Source organism: Zosterops lateralis, assembly GCF_965231275.1.
Source record: "Zosterops lateralis genome assembly, chromosome: 13".
Taxonomy (NCBI): domain Eukaryota; kingdom Metazoa; phylum Chordata; class Aves; order Passeriformes; family Zosteropidae; genus Zosterops; species Zosterops lateralis.
Genome location: NC_139773.1, coordinates 2,204,088 through 2,230,828, shown reverse-complemented (window position 1 = coordinate 2,230,828; position 26,741 = coordinate 2,204,088). Strand labels below are relative to the sequence as shown.

The following is a 26,741-nucleotide window of genomic DNA, read 5'->3' as shown; positions in this document are numbered from 1 at the left end:
CTCCAATTTCCAGCTCCTTCCCTCCCCAGCTCTGCTGCTGGAGCCCATCTGCTCCAAAATTCCAGGGCTCTGCACCTTGGGAATTTAAATGGATGGAGTCTGGGGACATCCTGGGTGCAGAACCATTTTTGTCTCACTGCAGACTTGAAATCAAAATACTCACTTCTATAGAAAGCACAGAAAAGCTCTTATTTACTAAAAACATTTGGATCAGCACTCTGGAATAAATAATAGATGGATAAAGATGGAGCCAGATCCACAGCACATCCAGTGCCTCAAAAAGCACATTTCCCCCCCTATTTCAATGGAAATATTAGGGAATATCAGTGTGCAGAAGTGCTGGAGGAGCTCTCACAGGAGACACCAATTGTATCACCTGGGTGACACTTCCCTCATATGCTGTAAAAAATCCAAGTCTGGGGAACTTCCAGAGGCAATTCCACAATTTACAAAACCCCCCTGAAACCATGTATGGCAAAGGCATTCCAGGAAATGCCAGCTTGTTCCTCCTGGAATTACATCCCCTGTAATCCCATGGAAAATGCAGCTTTGTGCTGTCAGGAAGCCGGGCTGAATCCCTCTCAAGGAGATTTCCTTGCATGGGGAATTTGTCCCTCCTCTCCCAGAGTTTTTTCCAAGGATTAAACCCACCTCATGCTCAGCAAAGGCAGGAATTGTTCTCTGCTCTCTCCATTCCTGGCAGGGAAAAATCCACCGAGCCAGCAGTCACTGCTTTAATCCTTTTTTTTTTAAATATTAGTGTTGCAGCTAAGGAATATACAAGAATCCCTCCGAAGCAGAAAGAGCCAGGGCAAGAAAGGCTCCTGGAAACTGCCAAAAAAATCCATGTTAACAACTCCAAAGCCATTCCCTGGAAAGCAGTGGGAAGGGATTCAGCTGCAGCACAGGAAGCAGAGCAGGAGCAGGCAGCGATTCCAATTTGTCTGCTGTCCCCACCTCACAGCAACTGAAGCTGAAGATCTCAAAAAAATCTTCAAGAGCATTAAATTTCTGTGTTGAAGACACTGAGAGAACCTCAAAGGTTGGCAATAAAACCCATCTTGTGCCAGATTAGCCCTTTAAAACTCTGGGCCTGGCTCTCTAATGGTGCAGTGTGAGGATTTTAAATAACCAAAGGTTTTCTGCGCCTCCCCAGCTCTCCCCTGACCTTTCCTGATCCAACAAATGTATCTGACAGGAGACTGATTCCATTTCTCTGCAGAAAAGCTGCTTTTTTTTCCCCCCCTCCTTCCATTCATTGTGCAGGAGCAGGAGCTGCTCCATCTCCTCGTGAGGCAGGGAAAGGACATTTCCACCCAGCGACCTTTCAAAAGAAATGCCCTTTGCTGAATTGTGGATTATGTAACAGAGGCTGAGGAGAAGCCGTTCAGCCACAAAAATAATTCCTCTGTCAGCTCAGGGAATGGCAGCAACACAGTTTCAAGCATGTTTTGGAGCCTGAATCAGAGTTTTAAAATGGCCTGATGTGTAAAATCCTGGCCCTGCTGCAGGAGATGGGGTTAGAGATGCTTTAATTATTCTGAGTTGAGGCTCTCCAGAGCAGGGGAGGATTCCTCCTTATCAGAGCCACAGCCAGAGGAGCAGGGGAGGATTCCTCCTGCTCAGAGCCACAGCCAGAGGAGCAGGGGAGGATTCCTCCTGCTCAGAGCCACAGCCAGAGGAGCAGAAGACAATTCCTGCCTGCTCAGAGCCACATCTAGAGGGACACACATCTTCAGCAGCTCAGGCCCTGCCCCTGCTCAGTGCAGCCAAGCAGGAGGGGAATAACAGAATTCCAGCCACAAGGAAGAGGAAAGCAGGAAGGAAATGGACTGAAAAGCAGCAGAGATGCCACACTGTGTGTAGCAGATTTCCTCTGCTGGGCACACTGAGCTCACAGTTATAAACTGTATTTTTAGTGGTATTTTTCCCCAAGCTGTTTGGCTTTTCCCAGTTTGCCCCAAATCCCTGGGAGCTGGGATGTGGTTCCAGCAGAGCCCAGCTCCTCCCTCCCTGAGGAGGTTTGATCTCCATGGCCTACTGACACTGCTGAGATTACAGGGCCAGAAATAACCTGTGCAGGGCAGCTCCTCCCCTCAGCATCCAACACCCCATTTCTGAGCTGGAATTCCACTCCAGCACAGATTAGTGCATCCTAATCCCCGGCAGGGATCACCTCCTTGTGCTGGCCACTCAGCCTGCCTCACACCTCACACAACTGCTGTGCTGAGGGGCAAAAAAAACCTCCTCAAAATGCCAGTTTGTGGTTATTTATGAGCCTGGGGGGGGTTCCAGCTGAGGGGGAGCCCCACAGTGTTCACCAGAGCAGCTCCCAGAGCTTTCCCAGCAAAACAAAATCCAATTGAAGGACAAGAAGATCTGGACTCTTCAAAGAGGCAGCAGGAAAAAAAAAATTTAAAAAACCACACTGAGAGAAGCTTCCTTTGCTCAGTGTAAATTAAGAAAATTAGTATCTCCACCATGGTCCGAACAATAATTATGTTTAATAACACTGCAGGGATTTTGTGGTGTTTGTGAGGAACAGAGTGACCTAAACAAAATCTCATTTGAGCCATGTCCCCTAACCTGAGTTAAAAGGTTCTACTCCTGTTTTAAACCCAATGTTGTGTTTTATATCCAGTGTTAAAAGCTGTTCCCTCACAGGGGGACAGGGGAGTCCCTCGTGCTCTCCTTGTTCAGTTTTGAAAGATTTTTCTTGAAATACCTGAAAAGAGCCCAGGAAAAGCCCTGGGGAATGAATTTATCGCACAGATAAACTGATCCAACTGTGGCAGGAATGTCACAACAGGGCAGACGTGGAGGGATTTTCTGCCAGCCCTCAGGAATTTGCTGCTGAGGCTTTTTCCTCAACCAAAGGTGCTTTTAACACTGCCATCCAAGCAAACCCTGGTTTGCACAAAGCACCCAAGAATCTTGATTTAGCAGTTCCCCATCTCTGAGAGGCTCCGTTTCACTTGGCAAAAGGACAACAATGGGGTCGTGTCTGGGAAATCCTTTGGTAATTCCAAACCAGTTTTGTCAGTCCCCAAAGCAGGAGAGCACCAGGGCAGTGCCCCTCCTGTGCTTCTGGCTCCAATAATCCCCTTCCTGCAAACGAAACCCCACATTTTTTCTTTTTTAGTCTTTTTTTTTTTTCTTTTTTCCTTTACTCCATATGGTTCCAGACTGGGGTCACCAAATCAGTGCTGAAAATAGGAGCTTTGGGAGCCTGAGACCCCAAACAGGCAGCTCAGAGCCCGGGGTGAGAACAGAAGCTGCTGCTGAGCAGTTCAGAACCTGCAGCAAAGTGCTGAAAACCCTGTCAGATCAAAATGCAACAAAGTAAGGCTGCAAGGAAACCGTCAATACAATACCCCAGCCTTCTATCAGGTTCAGCACCTCGAAATTGGGGAGAAATGGGAACTGTCCTGGCTCTGTTCTGGTTTTGGAAGCAAAGAGCCAAAGTTACAGTGGGGAAAAAAAGATCTAATCATGAATATCCTATTAATAGGAATGAAAATATTGAATAACCCTCGTGCCTGACAGTGAGCAGAAAAGCTCTCCCAGCACCCAAGGGTTACACACAGGTGCCCAGGCATCACTCCCAACCCTTCTGCACAAAGAATGGGCAAAAAATGGGATAAAACTGAAATATTTCCAAAGAGACCTAAGTCAGAGGTGACTGTGATCCTACAGCATTATAGGATTGGTGCCATGTAAAATAATTTTCTAGGCTAGAGGGAATAAATGCACCAAATATCCTGTTTCTCACAGCAAAATGAAGCCCAAAGAGTGCCATCCTGGCTGTGTTTTTCACTCAGTGCAGCCTCAGGGTGATTGCACCACACAACAGCTCTCCAAGCACAACTCCAGAGTTCCAAGCCAACCCCTCCACCTGTGTTTGGAATTTCTGTACCCAGCCCTCCAGCCTGCCTGGGACACACTCAGGTTTACCTTTATAAAGGTATTTTTTACTTTTATTTGACCTTAAATAAACCTCACACATTTCTGAGAGGATGGAGATCACCCATCAGAAAAGAACAGACTTGGATTGGTTTCGCTTCCCAGCAGGAAAACGCAGCAGAACAGGCAAGGCCCAGCTTCCCAATTCCCATAAAACAAGACAGACTTGGGAAGTCAGGAGATTCCCAAGTGCAGGTGGGCTCTGAGTCACAACCTCGAGATGTTTGGGTGCTCTGGGATTGGGAAACACTTCCCAAAAGTTTATTTTGTCCTTTGTCTGTGGCCTGCAGTGCGAGAGGAGGGAACTGCAGGGCTCCTCTGGCCAAATCAAACCCAAATCAGCTCTCCCATAATGAACTTCCAGTTATTCCCTGGAATCCTCAAGTGCAAACTGCACATCTTTAGCTAAAACTACAGAAATATTTCTTCCTTTGCTCAGTCCCGCAGGCTGCCTCTATAAATATTTACATTTATTTTATTTTCTCTGGTCCATTTATTCCAGGCTGGCTTGGATGCTCCAAGGGTGGGGCCAGGCTGGGAGAGCTGGGAACATTCACCTGGAGAGGAGAAGGCTCCAGGGAGAGCTCAGAGCCTGAAGGGGCTCCAGGAGAGCTGGAGAGGGACTGGGGACAAGGGATGGAAGGACAAGACACAGGGAATGACTAAAAAGTGGAAAAGGGCAGGTTTAGGGAATAAATATTGGGAAAAAATTCTCACCCTGTGAGGGTGGTGAGGCTGTGGGATGGAATTCCCAGAGCTGCCCCTGGATCCTTGGCAGTGTCCAAAGCCAGGCTGGAAAGGCCTGGAGCAGCCTGGGATAGTGGAAGGTGTCCCTGCCCACAGAGGAGTTTTAAAGTCCCTCCCAACCCAAACCATCCTGGGATCCTATAAAAATGTGAATCAGCTGCTTGCAACCCTTTATATTCCCTGGGAACGTCTGCTTTGGGTGAACTCTCTGTACATCAGGAAACCTCAGCCAGAAGTGATCCACCAGAGGATAACAAACAGGGATTTGCTGCTGCTTGAAAACACAGAGAGGACCAGACCAAAAACGAGCTGCAAACCCGTATTTTAGGGATTTTCCCATCCTTTGACCCCTCAGGATCTCCCTGGCATCCCATCACCTGCATGGATTCCACCAGGCTAACAGACAGAGCAGCTGAACTCTGATCCAGAGCTGCTTTCAAACCTCTCCAGCACCATTTAATTCACTGCAAGCAGCTTGAAACGACAGCAATTCAAACGCTTCCCCACTTGCAGCCTGAAACCTGAGGCAGGCTCTGCTGAAAGCACCACAAAGCTTTCCCAACAAACCATGGGAAAAAAATAACCCCCGGAGTGCTCAGCCAAGCTGGTGCACGCTCAGGTTTAAAAATGCTCCGAGCATCTGTTTTTTTGCAAACTCCTGCTGTCCGCCCTCACGGAATTATTCCAGGCTGCCTCTCGTCTGCTGGGAGCTCTCTGCACTGCCAAAAGCCTTCCCAGGCTCTTCCCTGGGCACTCACATCCATTTTCTCAGCATTTCCAAGGCCTCCTGGGTCACTTTTCCCAAGCTCATGCAATTCCATGCATTCCCAGCCACTTTTCCAGATGAAGTTTTGAGCTCGGTGCATTTTTTTCTGGCTTGTGATATTCCCCTTTCCTCTTGTTTCCCATTCTACCAATGCACCAGTAACAAAATGCTTTATTTTAGCATTTTATTATTATATTTTTATTATATTATTTATCATCACATTATTATTTTAGGTTTCCAAACCAGTGGAAGAGCCCCAAGATTCCTGTGAGTACTCCCAAAATGTGAGGAGCTACATGCTGCTTCCATCCAGTCACTGCTGTGGATTTTAAAACGTGGAATACAAAACTATAGGAATTAGAGAAAAAAAATCACCTTTTTTTGTTGTTGTTGTTGTTTATTCAAACCACAACAGGACATTTGGATCTATTTTTCCTCTATGAAAATGTCTCACATTGCAAATCTCCTCCAACACCAAAAAAAAAAAACCAAGCAGCACCAGGTATCAAACAAATGTTTAACCTGGAGTGAAAATAAACTGCCATGAAAACAAAAATCACATATAATTATCATTATTTGAATGACTGGATATTTGATTTGATAGAGCTTTGGTAACTTCTGAGTTCTGTTTTAACAGCCAAGCTCCCTCTTCCAGCCTTACAGAAGTCAGGATTGGTATTCTGGAATTAACTGGGAAAAAACTTGCTGTATTTATTCCCAAATCCTACTGTTTTGAGGAGTTTGGCTGAGCACACAAAGCCCATCCTCAAACATTTAAAGGACCAGACTGTGGAATCCCACAGCAGTCAGCCTGATTCCAGCCTCCAGAAAGAAAAATTCTGCTGGGAAGCTTTTAAAAATGGAAAAGGGCTTGGGGTAAGGCAGACCCAAGCTGTGAGAGCCACCTGTGCTTTGTTACCTCTCCTGCTTTAATTAAAACCAAACTTAAGAGGAGCGTGGCCACAGGAATTGTCCTGATTTTAGTAAAGCTTTACCACTGTCCTAGAGAAAAATACCCCCAGAAACTAAAATCTCAGTAGTGGAGCTGGGTGTAGCACTGTGTGTAGATTTCAGGAGCTGCAATAATGACTGAAAACATGAAATAAAATCGGGATATGAATAGTAAGTATTAAGTTATTATGAAATTATTAAATTATTGTTAAACTATTAAATAAATAATAGAAATATAAATACATAAAAGCCACCTTGGGCTGGGTTGGGAAGATAAAGCAGGACTTGGGACAGCAGCAGAAGGAGGGGAGATCCTGCCTGCATCCCGCCTGGATCGCAGCTCCCAATGAGGGAGTTGGAGGAGGAGGAGGAGGAGAGAGGGAGAGAAGCTCTGGTGGGGAGGAGAAGAGAACTTTGAACGTTCTCCTCACTGCTCAGCCCACACTCAGGCTCCAAAAATGCTCTGGGAAACCATTGCTCACGTTGATCTGGGCACCATTAAAAGGCGCAGCAGAGCTCAGGCGCCGCGGAATGGATGAGGCTCCGCAGCCACCAACGAGGAGAAAAGCCAAGTTTTTCACTGGCTCCTTCAAGAAGAAATTCATTTTCAGGATTCAGGATTAACTCAGCTAATTTCCCTGATTTTATGGTCACTTTTATGCTGGTTTCTGCCGACAGAAAATCCATATTCTAGTTTCAGCCAGCCAGCTCCTTCTTCATCCATGCAGAGGATGAACTCAACAAGCACCAGCTGAATTAATTTGGTTTTATTCTCCCTCATGTCCCGCTTAGAACAACCCCAGCGATTTTAGGGTGAAGAATTCTCTGTTCTTTAGGGCAGAACTTGCCAGCTTGCTCCCACTCCAACTCTCGTGCTGGTGTGCTAAAAAAAACACTGCAGATTTCACAGGGAGCAGCCCAAGCAGCAATTTGAGACAATAAAATAACCTTTAAATCCCAACCACTCTGGGGTGGAATTACCACTGCACTGAAGCCTTTGGTTTTCCAGCTGCTTGTTTCAAAATAAAGATACTTCAGAGGTGAAACAGCAAGTGGAAAAGTCATGTTTTCCTCCCCTCCACGAGGAGCTGCTGTCTGCTTTGAAGTATTAAAGTGATTTTCCAAGAGCTGCCCTTAGAAAGTGCACGTTCAACACTGATTTTCCTGACTGGCTTTTTCCCCTCTCTTCCTCCTCATTCTCCCCCATCTCTCCCCCAGTTCCATCAGAACTCTGCTCTGTATATAAACTATGAGCAGAAACTGATCATTTTCCCAGCAGAATATTCAGGCAAAGTTCAATTCCTGCCACATTTCCCTGAGATCTTAAGGTGTTTATGCACAAGCTTTCAAAATAAGGCACCCGAGTGTCAAAAACCTCCTTCCAGTTTTAGCAAGCTGAAATCCATAGGTGAGCGACCCTGACTCCAAATATTCTGGATTGCAAAAAGTCTGGGAAAATGTCTTGGAATTGAGCAGTGATCTCCTGTTAGAGGTGAGGGGAAAAAAAAGCTGCTCCTCACGAACAGTCAGCATTCCAGTGGGAATTTTCTGCTCCAGGTGAGCGCTGACCTGGAGTTCCAACAGGTACGTGACCATTCCTTCACCGCCCTGAGCTCAGCAGCGCTTGGACTATCACCTTTCATCACTCTGATGGTTCCACACCAGTAAAGATAACAAATTCCTGCCCTCTGGGATCCTCCCCTGCCCCTTCAAAGCACACACCCATAGGTGAGAAGGCATCTCCAAAGGAGAGCTGAAGGAATATCCACAATTCAGGAAATGGCTGGACCTGTTCTCCAAGCCAAAGAGGCATTGTTCTGTTTCAGGAGGCCTCCCATGGACCATTATTTGCTGAAAAAAGCCCAGTTCCTCTGCAGCAGGGCCTTTCACATTAAAATTGGGACAGCAATAAATATTAGTCAGAAAGACCTCAACCTTTTACTCGGCTTGGGGTGCTCCACCCCTTCCCAAGCAGATTTTCACTCCCCTGTGTTAGCTCCCACAGCATTACAGAAACTCAGAGTCTCCCCTCACCCCTTAATTAAAAATAAAAATGAGTGAGCTTTCAGGACATACCAGGGGGCTGCAATCTCCCCTCATGCCAAGATCACTTTGGTGGGCTTCAAGCCCAGCACTGAAGTCACAACAGAGCCCCTTTCCAGCTCTCCCCAAAATTCACTTCATGGCAGACCTCCAGGCTCGGAAGTGCTGCCAAACGCCAAATATTTGCAGTGTCCCGCAGCCGTTCGGGATTGTCATCCCAGCTGCTGGCATTTGACACCTTCCCTGCTCCTCCTGCACGGGACACACGCCCCGTTTCCATTTGGCTCCTTCCCCCACCCACAGCTGGAATTTCTCTGGGAACTCAGCAGTGCCACGGGGAGCACAGAACCACACTGAACCCACAGCTCAGCCCATCCAGCGCCTTTTCCCGGGATGCCCGATCCCCACACAGCTCCCAGCAGGGCTTTCCCAGACTCCACAAAGCAGCGCCTGACTCTGCAGAGAGCCTCGAGTTTTCATTCATAGCGTGGATGCCAAACTCTGGTCTGACACAGACACAAGGTTCACTGCTGGTTTCACGCTGCAAAATCTGCAGGTGCTCAGGGAATAATTCTCACCCAGGGTCTTTAGGACAGCGTTTTTCCCCATCTGGATCTCACCTATCAATGTCAAACACGCTGAGAGCCTCAGTGCTGGCCTGGTGGAAGGTGTCCCTGCCCATGGGAGGGGATGGAATGGGATGGGCTGTAAGGTTCCTTTCTGACCCAAACCAGGCTGGGATCCCACAATCCTGTGATTTCAGGATTCCCCTGGAGCAAAGAGCCAAGGAGCTCGTGCTGCAAGGCGAAATTCACCTCAACAGCCAGAAAACTCTAGGACTGCCTATTATCTGCAGAGCAGAAAGGAAGAAGAGGGAAAGGAGGGTGAAACGATGAAACCAGAGTGGAATCGGAGGAAGGCAGCCCTTCCTCCTAGGAAGATTTTCCCCGGGGATCCAGAGCAGAGCCCCCGGAAAGCCGAGCCCTTTTCCCGGCACTCCAGGCCCAGCAGCCGTGCCCGTGATGCTGCACAAGGAGCATCTCCCGCTGCGGGAGCACACAGGCGTTCATTCTCCTGGGCGCTGCAGGATTTCCTTGGAGCAGGAGGCTCGGCTGGAGCAGCCTCTTGGCCCCGCTCCGCTCTGCCACTAATTGTCATGCTCTTGGCTGCGAACTCGCCGGGGAGGAGGCAGCCGCGCTGGATTTAGCTCACGCTATCCTACAAGGAACGGAGAAGGCTTGGGGTGTGGTGGGTTGGTTGTTTCTTCCCTTTTTTTTTTTTTTTTTTTTTTTCTCCCCTTAATTCCTTCTTTTACGCTCCTATCAGAAGGACGTCTCCAGTTGCTAAGGAACTACGGGCTTTATTGCATTATAAATGATTTAAGGCGGCCCGGCAGATGCAGGTTCAGTAGGCGGGAGGAGATGAGGAGATGTTCCATTTTACCGCCGGCACGAGGCGCCTCAGGAGGAGCCGGGGGGGCCGAGCCTGTCCCCCCTCCCTCTCTCCTCCTTTCCCCCCTTCCCCCTTCCCCTGAGGGCCCCCAGATCGCGAGGGATTCCCCCCAAAGCCCGGGGTCGGCCCCCCACCCGCGGGGTTGCCCACAGCGCACCCGCCGCCATAGCAACGCCCCCCCTCCCCGCTCCCCCGCCGCCGCCCTCCCTCACCGTTCTGCGCCGCGGCGGGTCCCGGCAGCAGCGCGGCCGTCGCCAGCAATAGCGAGAAGGCGGCGGGGAGCGGCCCGGAGCGCGGCATCTTCCTGAGGCAGGGGCAGGAGGAAGAGGAGGAGGAAGAAGGTGAGGAGGGTGAGGCGGCGGCGGGAGCGGCGGCGGCTCCGTCCGTCCTTCTCCGCCGACCTCCTACCGCAGCGCAGCGCCCGCTCTCGCGAGATCCGCCGGGGGCGGGGGGCGACGCCGCCGGGGAGGGGACGGGACGGGCGGGGGGGCGGTGTCAGCGCTGCCTCGCCCGCCCTGCTCCGCCATGTTGGCCCCGTTCGGCCCGCTGCGCTCGGCTCCGTCCGCCGCGGCCTCCGTGCCCTCCGTGCCCGGGGTCTTCTCCGGGCTCCTTGCCGAGCTCCTGAGCTGGCGGCGGGATAGGGACGCCCAGGCGGCGGGGACCTGCCCCCCGGCCCTTTCTGCTGTGCCCTCAGGAGCCTTATGGTGGAGGCGGCCTGAGGGAACTGTCCCTTCACAGGCACCATGGCAGAGCTGCCTCAGGGATCCGTCCCCTCAGGGCCACCACGGCAGAGCGGCCTGAGGGATCCATCCCCTCACAGACACCAGGGCAGAGCTGCCTCAGGGATCCGTCCCCTCACAGACACCAGGGCAGAGCTGCCTCAGGGATCCGTCCCCTCACAGACACCAGGGCAGAGCTGCCTCAGGGATCCGTCCCCTCACAGACACCAGGGCAGAGCTGCCTCAGGGGTCCGTCCCCTCACAGACACCAGGGCAGGGCTCCCTGAGGGATCTGTCCCCTCACAGACACCAGGGCAGGGCTCCCTGAGGGATCCGTCCCCTCACAGACACCAGGGCAGGGCTCCCTGAGGGATCCGTCCCCTCACAGACACCAGGGCAGAGCTGCCTCAGGGATCCGTCCCCTCACAGACACCAGGGCAGGGCTCCCTGAGGGATCCGTCCCCTCACAGACACCAGGGCAGAGCTGGCTCAGGGATCCGTCCCCTCACAGACACCAGGGCAGGGCTCCCTGAGGGATCCATCCCCTCACAGACACCAGGGCAGAGCTGCCTCAGGGGTCCGTCCCCTCACAGACACCAGGGCAGGGCTCCCTGAGGGATCTGTCCCCTCACAGACACCAGGGCAGGGCTCCCTGAGGGATCCGTCCCCTCACAGACACCAGGGCAGGGCTCCCTGAGGGATCCGTCCCCTCACAGACACCAGGGCAGAGCTGCCTCAGGGATCCGTCCCCTCACAGACACCAGGGCAGGGCTCCCTGAGGGATCCGTCCCCTCACAGACACCAGGGCAGAGCTGGCTCAGGGATCCGTCCCCTCACAGACACCAGGGCAGAGCTCCTCTGGTGGGGAGCACCACACTCCTCACTCCTCACTCCTGTCCTTCATGGGCTTAAACCACTGGCAAGTACAAGGCAAATACAAGGTATTTGGCTCTGTTCATACTCACCTTAGGAGTTTCTGTGCCATTCTGCAGGGGCCACAGTGTGTCAGAGGAACCCAATTCCATCCCAGATTGTTCAGCTTAAGCTCCATGCGCCCACAAAAGACTGATACCATTTTAAACACCATTCTACCCATCACTTCTATGCTTCCATACAAAAGGTTTTCAAGGGCCGTGTCATTTTTGCACAAGTAGAAAACCAAGGCCACATGAAGCAAAGTTCGCATGTCAGCAGTGGAATTGTGGGCAAAGAGCACAAAAACTCGCTCCTGGGTGACCGGACAAGCCAGGCATGCTGGAAATGGGCTGTTGGTGAGCTTTGGGTGGCTTTTCTCTATTTTCCTGTCATAAATCAGGGACACCAGGTCTGATTTGCTGCTTGCTTTTGCTTTGTCCTGTGCCCATGAGCCCAGCTGATGGTGAGGAGATATGAGGCTTGTAAGAGATCATGGGACAGACCAGCAGAGAAGGAGACTGGGGGAGAAAAGAGCAGAAAGTCCCTCTGCTTTCTGCAGAGCCCTGTGTCACCAGCGTGCCCAAAGATGGGTGGTGACATCCCAAACTGTCCTGGTTTCTTGATTTTGTCTCCCTCCTCCTCCACCCTGGCCAGGTCGGTCTCAGCTGATCAGCAGCAAACAGACTCCACCACGTCCTTTTGTTGCTGCCGTGACTCACTGAAAGCCAGGACCAGGCACACCTTTTCCATGCAAACCCTGCCGAAATCCCTGCCTGAGCACTTCAGGGCCTGGATGGGGATGGCAGGGGCGAGGTCACGCATGAGCAGCAGCAGTTTTTGGCCACGTGTGGTGGTGCTCCACGTCACGCTGCCTGCCCCTGGCGCCCCAGGGATGCCGGGCTTGATGTGCCTCAGAGGTTCCACTGCGCTGGAGAATTTCCATGGTGCATTTCCATGACTCACTGTCGGTGCCAGCTGATTCATCTGCGTGACACTACTCTGCTTGTTCTCACCGCGGTGAGGAAACATCCTCTTTTTTCCCCTCCTCTGTGTGGAACAATCCTGGCAGCAGTCCTTGCAGACCGGACAGAAAGGAGAGCGGAGACCCAGAAATCCCAGTTTTACGCGGGGCTACCCTTTGCACGCCGTTTTCCCAGGATTTTGCTGTAACTCTGCTCGTCGCAGACACCCACTCGCTATTAGGCCTTACCTCCAGTGCCTGTTTTCCAAGTTTGGAAGGAGTGAGCGCTGGGAGCAGGCTCTGGATCTGCTCAGGAATCCTTGCTCCGTAACCATGGCAGCTCAGGGTGACTCACGCTGCCAGAGGCCCGCGCCCAACTTAGCAGGAGGAATTTTTTCCCCCCTCTGTCACCAGCTGGGTTTTGCCGGAGTTTCTCTCCACAATTGCATAACTCAGCTGTCACTCGTGTTATTCCTCTGGCTCTGCCTCTGACAAGCCCGGGACACTGCCCTGCTCTCCTCTCACCTGGAGCTTCCATGGAAAGTCTCCATTAGAGATCGTTCCCCTGGCTCTGCACAGAGCTGATCCATGGATTTGTGATCATACAGTACAAGAAACCAGAACAGAAAGTCACCATGGCCAGGAGGTGTCCTCATGGGTCTGATCCCGAGTCTCAGAGTTCCTACAAATCCCTAAAATTTATGACAAAGTACTCAGGTATCCAACCATATAAACTGTGGCCAAAAAAAAAAAAACCAAAAACCTCCTGTTCCATGGATGAGGGGAATCCTCTTGCAACTGGAGTCCTGCAGGAAAAGGGGATTTGCCAGTCCCAGATCCACCACGGTGGCTTGATAGTGAGGAAAACCCTGGTATTCCAGCAGAGTTTGGCTGGTGTGAGGATGGTGATTCCTGGCTTCAGCAATGCCAGGGGAAAATCAGGTACATCGAATCCCTGCATTTTCCCTTCAATCAAAACCCATATTTTCACCTGGGCAAGGGGGAAATCTCAATTTTGATTATTCTCTGCTTATTCCTTCAGAACGAGGAAGATAGAAAATCTTGGAAGCCAGACAAGCAAAAGAGGAAGCAAAAAACCAACCAACCAACCAAACAAACAAACAAAAAAAACCACCACGTAATCAGCAGGAAATTCAGGAGAGTTTCAGTTCCCAGAGAGCAGCAAAGAGGCATCATCCCTGTTTTGTGGGGGAATGTTGGGCTTGTCTTCTTGCAGCTGTGAGTGTTTGAGAAATCCCTGTTATTTTGATGTGTTCAGTGATATGCTTTGGCACTTGAAAAGCTTTCACAGAGTGGGTTGGGGTGGAAAGGATTTCAAGGATCATCCCCACGGGCAGGGACTGTCCCACGCTGCTCCAAGCCTCAATGTCCAGCCTGGCCTGGGACACTTCCAGGGATCCCAGGGCCTCCCCACCCTCACAGGGAACAATTTCTTTGCTTTGCCTCACTTGGACTCACTTTCTTTTGAATGTATTCTGGGCCAGGGCAGGGCACGAAACAGGGTCCAGCACAAACCTCCTCTTTTTCAGCTGCTCTCAGGGCTGAGAAACCCTGGATAACATCAGTTAATGCTCCCAGGGCGGCTTGCCAGGAAAACAGCGATCCCAAAAGGTAACTCCGACCTGATTAATGGGTATTCATCTCCCCAAAGGCACAATGGCAGCAGCAGAACGACATTAACCCCATCAGATAACATCGGGGTGAGGCACCGCGGAGGCTCCGCGCCTCATTCACACCCCGCTGCACTGGTGACCCCCTTCAGTTTTCATCCTAAACTGCCAGGAAGAAAGTTAAACTGATTAAAACCCCCATGCTCTGAGAAATGAGGGAAGGGAGAGCTTGTAAAATCACACCGTGACATGCTCTGAGGGAAAAGAGTCAAACTCAAAGCTGCTCAAAAAAACCCCACACCCAAAAAAACCCACAACCAAACAAACAAAAAAAACCATTCAAGATCTCAGGGTAGTAATTTTAAAAACCCAACCCTAGATGTCCTTTTTTCCTCAGCAAAAAGCTGAGTTGACACTTCCCAGTCCCGTGGGGAATGGGTTATTCCCAGTCGCCTCCCCGTGCTCGCTGCTCCTGTGGGCAGTGGTCAGCCCGGAGTCACTCCGCGGTTTCCTCTCGGAGCAGGAACGGCTTTTCATACAAAACAAACGCGTGACACAAAGGGAGATTTGGGCCAGGGTGGTTTGGAATGCAAACACAGAGTCCGGGCAGGAATCTCGGCAGGGCTGAGATCAGCTCTGTTATGACAGAAAGCTGAAGTTAGCCTGACCTTATTTTCTGCAGGGAAGAAGCAAGAGGGACACAAATCAAACTGCTTTCCCTCCTCACTCCTCTCTGACCCAGCCCAAAATTATTTGTCTTCACTGCAAATCTTTCATCCAGCTAAGCCACGTTATAATGTTTTTCTCCACCCATTTTTTTTATTTTTTTTATTTTTTTTTTTTTTTTTTTTTTTTAGGGAATGAGGTCCAATAACTCAGCCATTCCCTGACCTCATTACCCCGAGGGAAGGGATAACTTTTGTTGGGAGCAGCTCCATCCAGCCACGGGCAGGGACAGCTTTGCTGCACCCCAGCTTGCTCCTGGGTGCCATGAGGGTCTTCGGGAAGGCACAAGGGGGGAAAACTTGGAACATCTGGAGGAATTTTCAGGCTGCGGCTGATGCGGCAGGAGCAGACGGCAGGTGGCACCCCTGGATTAGACAGGGCTGACTCCAGCCAGGCTGGGCACTGCCTCTCTTCCTGCAGACTTCTCCCTGAGGAAAAAAGCAGGGATTTGGGCTCTTGTGGTGGCTGCAGGGACAGCCCCGTGTCCTGGGGTGTTCCCCACGGGACACTCGGGCTGTTCCCGTGGCATTTTAGTAGCCTGGGCTGTGGCTTTGGACACGGGGTGCCCTTGTGGGGCAGCTGGGAGGGCTTTTCTCCCTCAGGGACAGGGAAGGAGAGCAGCCAGGAGTCCCCACATCCTGCACAAGATAGGCTGGAGATACCAGTCCATAGCTCAGGATCCATCCCAGCGAGGGCACCTAGAGCTGGACAGAGCCAGGAGATCCCTGGGCAGAGCCAGGGGCACAAACCAGACCTGAGCCCAAGCTGGGAAATCGATCCAGGCCAGGATTCAGATCCCTGGGCCCCAAAGGTGCAGGGACAGCTGGGGCTCAGAATAAACCATGACCAGCCCTGGGTTGAGCTTAAAAGGGTTTCCCAAGCCCGTGGTGGGAATGCCACCCCAGGTGGGGCTGCCCAGGGCTTCAGTGGCCCAGGACTTGTCACTTGTCACCAACTTGCTCAGGAGGCAAAAGAGCTGGGGCATCCCTGGTGGTTACATCCTCAAGGAGCTGTTTTCCCTCAGTTTTCCCTCCGGGATATATCTGGCTGTGCCACCCTGAGTGTCTGGGCGCTTGGTTTGCTCAGCCTGGAGAAGGGGACACTTCCCTGTGCCCTTCCACACCCTCCTGAGGGGCACTGGAGGGGCAGGTCCCGCTCTCCGGGCCAGGGACAGGCCCCAGGGCACGGCTGGAGCTGTGCCAGGGAGGGTCAGGAGGGAAATCAGGGAAAGGCTCTTCCCCAGAGGGTGCTTGGGCACTGCCCAGGCTCCCCAGGGCATGGGCAGGCCCCGAAGCTGCCAAGGACAGGGCGGGATTTGTTGGGGTGTCTGTGCAGGGCTGGGATTGGACTGATGATCCCAATGGGTCCCATCAGCCTATTCATGATTCCCTCCTGGCTCTAGTCCCACACTATGTGGGGTCACTGTGGGGTGCTCAGGGCTGGTTTGGGGGATTGGGGACAGGTCCCTGCCCCAGCCATCGATAGGGAGCTGTGCTGTCATGGCCACCACTGAGCACCTGATTGACTCCTGGCTCCTGGGTCACAGGGTGTCTGTCCCCAAGGGGTCACTGTGGAGTGCTCAGGGCTGGACTGGGGTCTGAGAACATCTCCCAGCTCCAGCCATCGATGGGGAGCTGTGCTGTCACGGCCATCACTGAGCACCAGGATTGACTCCTGGCTCCTGGCTCTGGTCCCACACGATGTGGGGTCACTGTGGGGTGCCCAGGGCTGGTTTGGGGTCTGGGGACAGCTCCCAGCCCCAGCCATCGATGGGAGCGCTGCTATCTCGGCCATCATCGAGCGGGCAGCGGCGCCCCAGGGCGCAGGCAGCCAGGCAGAAAGGCCGATAATCCATCTGCCTAAAGAGCAGTGATTAACATGAAATGAAGACAATGAGCTGCGATCAGCGTGGCAGTGACACAGGGGACAGCCAGGAGGTCACTGCCGAGCTGGCAGCAGCAGCGCGGGGACAGCGCTGTGCTGCTTCTCGCATCTCTTGTGGGGGATGTTGATTTTCCCCAGTCCCTGCAGCTCATCCTTCAGCAGCTAAATCCAGATGAAAGCTATCAGTTGGCCTTGTAAATTATAAATATAATTTTCCTAGTCCTGCATGCTGCGAGTTGCATTAGGCAGGGGTGGTTCTGACCCTAATGGCTCACTCTGATCAGCGTTCTCTGCTGCCCCGGGGCACAGTCACTTCAGCCAGTGATGCAATAAAAGAGATTTAATGAAACTTGAGACTCCCTCGGGAGTGTGGCACCTAAAATAAACCGCAGTGATGAGATAGAACTGGGCCCAGCCAGGGGGTCACTGATGGATTTTAATGGCCTTGAGCAGCTTTCCCTGGGACCCCCACCCAGCCACCCTTGGCTGTTGCTTCGTGTCAGCCCAGCCCAGGGAGCTGTTCCTGTTTTGAGCTGCAAGGTGCTGAATTTGGCCTGGTTTGGGCTTCCAGCCCATTTTCATCACCTGGAAGGACAAGGATGGGCTGCAAACTGTCCCAAGATTGGGGTGTAATGCACAACTCGGATCAAAAAACCTTCTCCTGCTGGCTGGGGGTTACCAAAACCCCAGAGTCATCTGAGCCAGCCAAAAATCATTGTTTAACCCCCCAAAAGTGGAGTCAGGGCTGGGGCTGTGCTGCTCAGTGCCACACTCTGGGGTGTCCTGTGCATGGCCAGCAGCTGGGCTTTGCTGATCCTCCCAGCTCGGGATATTCCACGGTTTTGTGCCCCACCAAGGCCTGGGAATGGGCTAAATTGAGAGAATTGGGGATTTTAGGCTCTGGGTGTGTTGGGGACAATGTTTGGCCTTCAGCCTCCTGAGAAACACGCTGAGGAAATTGCAGTGGAGAGGATTGGGAAGAGCTGGATGCACACGGTAAAGGAAAAGCAATTTATGAAGAGAAGATTTTTTTATCTCAACAGGAGAAAATGAACAAGAGTGAGTGACCAGACTGGGCTGAATATCCCGATTATTTCACCTCCTACAGCTCAGAGGAGTGACAGGAGGGGAGGTTTAATTGATGGCAAGCATTAAAGCTGGTGCTGAATTCTCCAGCCTGGGCAGGAGAGACTTTTATAGCAGGGAACACAGGAGCATTGTGAAAGATGATTGTGATTCTTTGGGCATTTCGGGGTTAGATTGCACCAAAATTGCAGTAAAAAAAAAGCAATTTTGCTTTAATCAACTCTCTAACAAAGCTCCAACATAGTGAAGAGCAGAAGGCATCAGAAGATAGGAAATTGTCAGCCTTGCTGGAGCTGAAAGATAAGATTGTACTCCCTCCAGCTACACTAAGAGAAGATAAATTATCCTTGGGGGCAATTTAGAGAGAAAATAATACACAATTAAAGTTGTTTGAATTACACTTTTAGGGAAGCACGAGCACAGGAATGAAACAGCCTCAGTGGAAAGGCTGAAACCTCCTTCCCATGTGCCTCTAGAAAGCAGAACTAGAAGAGAAAAAAATCACAAACTTTGGGGAAAAAAATTATAAATTCGTCAGGGCAACCCTGAAGAAGAGCAAAGGATTGTCTGTGTGAGGGACCCTGGAGGGAGATGCTGAGCCTCGGGCTGTGTGCAGGGCAAGAGAAGCAGCTCTGGGCTCGCCAAGAGCGAGAGGCAGGGCTGGGAAAGGCTGGAGCAGGGCTGGGAATCTCATCCCCGCGGGTCCCTGCAGCAGCTGTGCCTCTCCAGAACCGGGGGAGGGTGTGCAGCAGGGCTGAGCTCCAGCAGGAGCAGGGCTGGGGCTGTGCAGCTGCACCACGAGCAGCCCTCACCCTCTGTCCCCATCCCGGCGGCTCCAGCATTCAGTGCTACTTCCTGAGATCAAGGGAATGGCTTCCAAACTTCGGGAAAACCCCGCTGGTGTTCAGGGAAAGCAGGTGGGTGCAGAGGTTATTTCAGGCCTTGCTACACGTGTGCCCTTCTCTGGGCTCTGTTTGAGCAAACGAGCCCAGTGTAAAGGTTAGAGAAGGCTCTGTGTGTCCATGGATAATTGTCCTGCATGTCCCCAAATTGCTGAGTGGACCTGTCGCCCATTCCCAGGCGACCCAGAGCTCCCCCAGCTGCCGGTGGGAGCAGCCAGCTGGGAATTTCCTGAGAGCTGGGAGAAGCTCCTGATCCTGTCCGGAGCTGCCGGCCCTTCTGAGCATCCCCCCGGCCACCTGGGAGGGGCAGGGCCGGCAGGGAACACGCCAAGGTGGCACCTTGTTTTCACCCTGCCACGGGACAGCTGCGCTGAGGAGCCGCGAGCAGCAGCCACAGACGAGCTCCTGCAGTCGCCACAACCCCCCTCCCCTGCTGGCAGCTGCCTCGGAGGAAGGGGGAATGAGGAGGAGGATGGTGCTGAGGTGGAGGAGTTTCGGGAAGGGCTTTTCTTGGAAAAAAGCTCCGTGCTGTGCGCCACAGGGTGGGCTCCAAAAATATGTGAGCCTGGAGATGTGGTGTGCTCACACAGTCAGCTGCTCTGTGAGCAGCAGCAGCAGCAGCAGCGCGGGGGTTATTCCAGCTCCAGGCTCCATTCCCATTGGATCAGCCCTTCCCCACCGCTGCAGGAGCTGGGAGAGCCGTTGCACATGTGGTGGCTGGGATGGAGCAGGCCTGGCTGCCCGGCTCCTGCTGAATTCCCAGTCAGGCTGCTGGGAACCTTCAGCTTCCAGCTTGTTTCACACTTCAAGGGTTCGGTAGTGTGGGGACACTCACAGGATCCTGGTGCCTGTTCTTTGGGGATGTGTCCGTGTGTGGCCTGGCCACAGGATGTGCCTCTGGAGCACTGGGATGCAGTGTGGGACAGGGCAGTGTGTCTGTGTGTCCATGTGTCTGTGTGCAGCCTGGTGGCAGGATGTGCTTCTGGGGCACTGGGAAGCAGAACAGGACAGGGCTCTATGTCCACGTGTCTCTGTGTCTGTGTGTCCTTGTGTCCATGTGCAGTCTCACAACAGGATGTGCCTCTGGAGCACTGGGTAGCAGGACAGGACAGGGCTGTGTGTCCCTGTGTCTGTGTGTCCGTGTGCAGCAGGATGTGCCTCTGGAATCTCTCATGGCACATGGTGAGCTCTGCCAGGCCCTGTGTGATGCTGGTGGCACCTCCTGGGCAGGAGCTGAGCTCTAGAGGATCCTGGGATGTACCACAGCCTCAGCCCCGGGATCACAGTGGTGCTTGGGGAAGGCTGCTCTGGAACAGAGACTGGACAGACCTGGAGAATAAAGTAGATGTTTTTTGAAAGGCCTTTAGGATACACCTTGTTCAGGAGAAGAGCCAGAGCAGGGTTACACCCAAGGTGGACACAAAATGGACCCAAAACGGTCACAAAATGCCCAACTGGTCAGGAGGTCTCACACTTTTATAAGTTTTGGTCCATTTCCATTTTGGGGTTTAATTTTCCAATTCCAGCTCCAGGTTATGAGGTCTCATCTTTCATCGTTCCTCCCTCCAGCCACCCTTGTTTGTCTCTTGGGCTGAAAGTTGTCCTTGGTGTGCAGCAGGAAAAGGATTTGTTTTGTGTCTCTGCTCTGTGCAGAGCTGAGTGACACTGACTGTGAGCTCAGAACTGCACCCCTGGACAGCACAGGATATGAAATACATGAGAGCTGAAACTTAAGGCATCAGCAGGATCCCCCAGCTGGGTGCGGGAAGAGACCTCAAACCCATCCTGCCACAGGAATGGACATGTCCCACTGTCCCAGGGCACTGCCGGGGAAGCCACAGCTGCTCTGGGCTCTCCTGCTGTGAGATTTGCCCAACTTCTGGTCAATAAAAATGAAGCCTTCAGGTGTGGGTGAAGTCTGTACAGCCTTTTGGTGTCCCTGTGCCCACAGACAGGGAGCAGCCCGGACCCTTCACTCCTCCCCTTGTACCAGGTGCCACCTGATGCTCTGGGCGTGCCTTGTCCCTCCCTGGTGACAGCTTTTTCCAAGTTCCACACGGTGTCACCGCTTCCCTGAGGACGTGGTGCCCCCCTCGGGTGTTTGCCCTGCCTGGCTGCCGCCGGGCTCGGCTGTGCTGCTGCTGCTCTGCTGCCCCCGAATGAGTTTGTTTGTTGTAGCAACGTGGGGTTTGCAGTTTATTGAAGAAAAAACCTCAAGGAAAGCTTTTAGAGATAACTCTTTATTTTTTTTATTTTTTTTCCCTGAACCCTGAAGGGATGAAAGCCACAGCTGGAAGCGATCTTGCAGAGGTGTTGCTGGGCTGAAGAAAAGCCTGGTGACTTTTCCCTGATAAGAAAATACCTGGCTGATATTTACAGATAGCTGGGCTGCTCGGAACTGAATTAATTTCCTGGGAGATCAAAATGCTGCACATGCCTTTGGGATTCAAGAGCAGGCACCTCTGGCTCCTGCCTGCTGTTGTGGGGGATTTCTCTGGCCTCAGGTTTGCCAGCTGCAATGCTCCTGCTGCCTTCCAGGCCGGCTGCAGGGGGTGAGGGGTCTCACTGTGGAGACAGAGCACAGAGAGGTGATGCCTTTGAGGGAGAAAATCTCGTGTTTCTTAAATTTGAGGGGAAAAAAATCCACTTTTTTTGTCTTTTCTTGCTGGATGTGGGGTGCTGGTGAATCCCAGCCCAGAGATGTTGGTGCTGGTGGCAGCAAAGCTGGGAGGGAGGATGCAGGGACAAAGCAGGAGGAAAGGAGAAGGAAGAAGGGGGAGGGAAGGGCTCTCCAAGGGCCTAGAGCACAGCTGCCTCCTCAACCCTTCATGCCTCACAGGCAGCTGGAATAGAGGAGCTTTTCATCCTGCAGGCTGTGGAAAAACCTCTGTGAACAGGGCCCCTCCCTGCCCCTGCAGGGGAATGAGGAGGAGGGAATGAGGAGGGTGGTTTGAGGTGCAGAGCCCAGACTGGGATAAATACCTTGTGGGAATGGCTGATCCCACCCAGGAGCTCACTGGAGCTGAGGGAGGCACCCAGGGCAAGGGCTGCTCCCAGCACTGCTGAAAATTTGATGGCATTTTAAAAAATCACCAGCTCTGGGGCTGGCTGAGGGCCAGGCACAGCTGGCAGGAGCTGAGCAGGAGCTGCCCTTGGCACGCACACGGCTTGGGAAGGCTCTCCCAGGCATTTTCTGGGAATGCAGAAAATTTTGCAGGATTTTCTGGGCCTGAGTTGGGGGTGAGCCTGAGCTCACCCTCCCTCATTGCCCCTTGCAGGCCCCTCTGGGCAATTTGTGGATAAAGTTAATTACAGGTGGTTGCACTGTCCCTTCTTCACTTCCCAGTGCGTGTTCCCAGTTCTTCCCTCGTACCAGAGCTCCCCAGTTGGAATCTGGGGAGCTGACCCCAATAAACTGTTAATATTTAATTTAATTCAGTGGGATTAGTTCTTCTGCATTGTGTGAGCATTCCAGACCTCTGTCACTTCTGGCTCTTGCCATCCTGGGTCCTATCCAGATTTGGGGATGGATAAATCCCCCATGGATTCAGGGAAAACAGTTTTCTGGAGCTAGTGTGACCCGAGGGTCAGCTGAAGGCTCTGAGCCTTCACTCCGGGCATCTCCTGGCAATGGGGACGTGCTGGGTGTGGCTTTGGGGAGGAGATTGGGATGGAGCTGCAGGAGCAGGGCTCAGCCACACCTGGGAGCTCATCCCATTTCCATCAAGATGGTTCTGCCTCTGGAGCTTGGGAAAACACTGAGCTGTGCCCAGAGCAGCCTCTGCCACAACACAGCCCTGGAGCCTCCCTGAGTAACTCCATCCAGCCCTGCCCCTGCACTGCAGCATGGCCACATCCAAGGAATACCAGCTCTGTCCCTCCTGAGCCATTTGGCTTATCCAGAGGCAGCCTCAGCAAAAATAGGCCTAGGACAGGTTTGTGGGGTTGTTTTCTCCTGGCACTGGCTCCCTGCTCTGCCCCATGGTTCAAAACCCTCCAAAGCCCCTTCCTGCTGCTCCACATCCTTTGGGTTTGGCACTGGGATCTTCCCGGTGCTCCTTGAAGGAGCCAGAGCTCGTTTATTGAGTTTTCCATGTGTCCAAGGCTCCTGCAGTGGAAAACTGTGTGAATCCAGCTTCCAAAGGGCTGCAGAGGGATGATCAGGATGGAACAGATGCCTTTCCCTATCCCTGTAAGTGCCCCAGGCCTGGCTGGATGGGGCTTGGAGCACCCTGGGCTAGTGGAAGGTGTCCCTGCCCATGGCAGGGGGTGGCACTGGATGGGCTTCGAGGTCCTTCCCAACCCAAACCATCCTGGGATGTGCTTTAAGGTTCTTCCCAACCCAAACCATCCTGGAATTCCATGATCTCAGCAGGTTTGGGGGATGGAAGGTGGGATTTACTCTCCAACCCCTGCCTCATACTGGATCAATCCTGGGTGCTGGTAGGAAATTTGGGAATGAGGCCCCTGGGCAGCACACCTTTGATCCCCACATCTGAGGAGCTGTGTAGTATTTCCATGGCCAGGAGAAACATTCCCAGGGGTGACCCTGGACCCCTCCTGGGGAGGGTCTGGATGTGTCCCAGCACCTCCCTCCTCCCCCTGGTTGAATCCTGGCTGAGCACAGAATTAACCTTGCAAATTTCAGTCCCTTGCTTCACCTTTCTGTGGCTTTTTGGGTCATTATTATGCACATTTCTTCTCCTTGTACACCTGGGCTAATGCAGGGATTGAGGGAGGAAAATAAGCCAAATGAATAATTTGGCATGGAAACATTCCCAAATGAAATCCCCCCCCAGAAGCCTTTTCATTGTTAATTATGAGCAGACCCACAAGCAGCACAGATTTTAATCCTGAGCATGTTTTGGTGGTAAAAACCTGCCTTTTTTTCCCAAGCTTCTTCATTTGTCCTGGGGTTTTCTTCAGGTTGTTTTGGTTGGTTGGGTTTTTGTTTGTGTTTTTTGTTGTTGTTGTTTTGGGTTTTTTGGTTTGGTTTGTTTTTATTATTATTTTTGGCGTTTCTATTTAACACTCAGAAAGCTCCAGGTGCTCAGAGCTCCCTCTGTGCCTTCAAACACCTCCAGCAGCAGAGCAGCACTTGTGGCTGAGAAATCAAAGCTGGACTGGTGGGAGAAGGGACCAAGCCAGGACACTGGGACAGTGGGAAGCCCTGCCCTGGGCAGTGCTGGCAATTGATGTGTTTTCTGGGGGATTTATGTCTTTTTCTTGGATCTCCCCTGTGTTTTGGAGTGCTGAGGTTGGATGCTGGAGAGGCCCGTGGAGTTGTGCCAGCTGTGCGCCAGGCTCATCCCCAGCAGTGTGGGCAGGGGCTGAGGGTGGGAATTCTGCCCTGCTCAGCTCAGACCCCACCTCAGAGCTGCCTCCAACAGCAGCAGGATGTGGAGCTGCTGGAAAGAATCCTGAGGAGGCCACAGAGATGCTCTGAGGGTGGAGCCAGGCTGGGAGAGCTGGGGGTGCTCACCTGCAAAAGAGAAGGCTCCAGGGAGAGCTCAGAGCCTGAAGGGGCTCCAGGAGAGCTGGAGAGGGACTGGGGACAAGGGATAGAGCGCCAGCACACAGGGAATGGCTTTCCACTGCCAGAGGGCAGGGCTGGATGGGGGATTGGGAAAGAATTCCTGGCTGTGAGGGTGGGGAGGCCGTGGGATGGAATTCCCAGAGCAGCTGTGGCTGCCCCTGGATCCCTGGCAGTGTCCCAGGCCAGGCTGGACAGGGCTTGGAACAGCCTGGGACAGTGGAAGGTGTCACTGCCCATGGCAGGAGCCGGGATCAGACAATCCTGAAGGTCTTTTCCAAGAAACCCTCTTGATTTTCACGGCACACCTGGGAGTGGAGCACAGGGCTCTCCATTTAGTCCCTTTTGAGGTGGGTTTGCCTCACCCTGTCCTGTCCTGTCCTGTCCTGTCCTGTCCTTGGTGCTGTCACCCTGGGTGCCCAGGTCACAGCACTCAGCCTTTCAGCAGCTCCCTCACTGCAGAATCCTCCCTTGCCTGCCAGGGAAAAAAAGCCCCAAAACATGGAATGGTTTAAATATAGCACGTCTGGAGTTATTTTAACTTGCCTTTTAATTTTCAGCTCTCCAGTTTTGGGTGTTGCAGCTTTCCCCTGTAATCAAAAGGGTGAGGAGCTTCCTTTGCTCTGCAGAAAAAAAAAAAAAAAAAAAAAAAAAAAAAAAAAAAAAAAAAAAGGCCCAAACCACCCTCGTGGATGTTCCCTTCCAATGCCACAGCTCCCAAACTTTTGGGTTTTCCCCCATTGTCCCCAGCAGCACTTTCTGCCCAGCACGGTGTGGGACAGCTGGTTTGGGGAAATTATTAACCAGGATTTTCCCAGGAAGCAGCCTGGGCTCCACCTGGCAAATTCCAGCTGCCTTTTGTCCTCCCCAGAGGACATGGCTCAGCCTTCCTGCCTGGTTCTGTGTGCGTCATCCCAAATTTTAGGTCTCCAAAAATCCCTGGTTCCCTGCACCTTGTCCTGAGTTTGAGATCTCCAAAATCTCTGGTTCTGTGCACTTCATCCCAAATCTGAGGTCTCGAAAATCCCTGGTTCTGTGCACCTCGTCCCAAATCCGAGATCTCCAAAATCCTTGGTTCCCTGCACCTCATCCCAAATCTGAGATCTCGAAAATCCCTGGTTCCACACACCTCATCCCAAATCTGAGGTCTCGAAAATCCCTGGTTCCACACACCTCATCCCAAATCTGAGGTCTCGAAAATCCCTGGTTCCATACACCTCATCCCAAATCTGAGATCTCCAAAATCCCTGTTTCTGTACACCCCAATCCCCTGGGGCTGCATGTCCCAGCTCTGAGGGCTTCACCTGGCTCCATGCACCCCGTTTCCCCAGCCCTGTGCCCCCCAACATTCCCTGCCTCTGTGTACCCCAACTCTTTGGATTGCTGTGTCCTGGTCCCAGGCCCCGTTACCCCAACATCTCCCAGCCTGCTGTGCTCTGCTCCCCTGGCTCCTGCACCCCAAATCCCCAATGCCCTCAGTGCACCCCAATCCCCCAGCTCTGTGCCCCCCAGAGCCTTGACCCAGCCTGGATCCCAACCCTCAGGTTCCAGACACCCCAAATCCCTTTGGCCTGCTGCTCCCCAACACTCACTTTGTCAACCTCAGTCCCCTAACCCCAGGTCCTCAAGCCCCTGGCTCGCTGCTCCCCAATCCCCTGTGCACCCCAATCCCCCAGGCTCCTCAACCCCTTGGCTCGCTGCTCCCCAATCCCCTGTGCACCCCAATCCCCCAGGCTCCTCAACCCCTTGGCTCGCTGCTCCCCAATCCCCTGTGCACCCCAATCCCCCAGGCTCCTCAACCCCTTGGCTCGCTGCTCCCCAATCCCCTGTGCACCCCAATCCCCCAGGCTCCTCAACCCCTTGGCTCGCTGCTCCCCAATCCCCTGTGCACCCCAATCCCCCAGGCTCCTCAACCCCCTGGCTCGCTGCTCCCCAATCCCCTGTGCACCCCAATCCCCCAGGCTCCTCAACCCCTTGGCTCGCTGCTCCCCAATCCCCTAGGCACCCCAATCCCTGGCTCGCTGCTCCCCAGTCCTCATCTCCAGGCTCCCCAATGCCCAGCTCCAATCTCCCCGTTCCCCATTCTCGGCTCCCCAGTCCCCTGGCTCCCCGTTCCCCATTCCCGGCTCCCCAGTCCCCCGGCTCCCCATTCCCGGCTCCCCAATCCCCATTCCCGGCTCCCCAGTCCCCCGGCTCCCCAGTCCCCTGGTCCCCAGTCCCCATTCCCGGCTCCCCGTTCCCCATTCCCGGCTCCCCAGTCCCCTGGCTCCCCAATCCCCATTCCCGGTCTCCCCAGTCCCCCGGCTCCCCATTCCCGGCTCCCCGGTCCCCGGGCTCCCCATTCCCCGGGCTCCCCATTCCCGGCTCCCCGGTCCCCGGGTTCCCCAGTGCCGGCTCCAGGCTCCTCCCGCGCGGTTCCCGGCAGGAAGCGGCCGCAGCCAATCGTGCGGGGGCCGCCGCCC

At 53.1% G+C, this 26,741-nt stretch overlaps 1 protein-coding gene across 2 annotated transcripts in view; it reads right to left on the bottom strand.

The window, feature by feature from the left end:
* Positions 1-10,329, bottom strand: part of NPTN (neuroplastin) — a 40,329-nt gene extending 30,000 nt beyond the window's left edge. For both annotated transcript variants that reach the window (XM_083870784.1, XM_083870783.1), the window contains exon 1: positions 10,135-10,329. In XM_083870784.1, coding sequence (XP_083726910.1) covers positions 10,135-10,222 — 88 coding nt within the window. In that variant the 5' untranslated portion in view covers positions 10,223-10,329. The remainder of the gene's footprint in view (positions 1-10,134) is intronic.
* Positions 10,330-26,741: the final 16,412 nt, after the last annotated feature.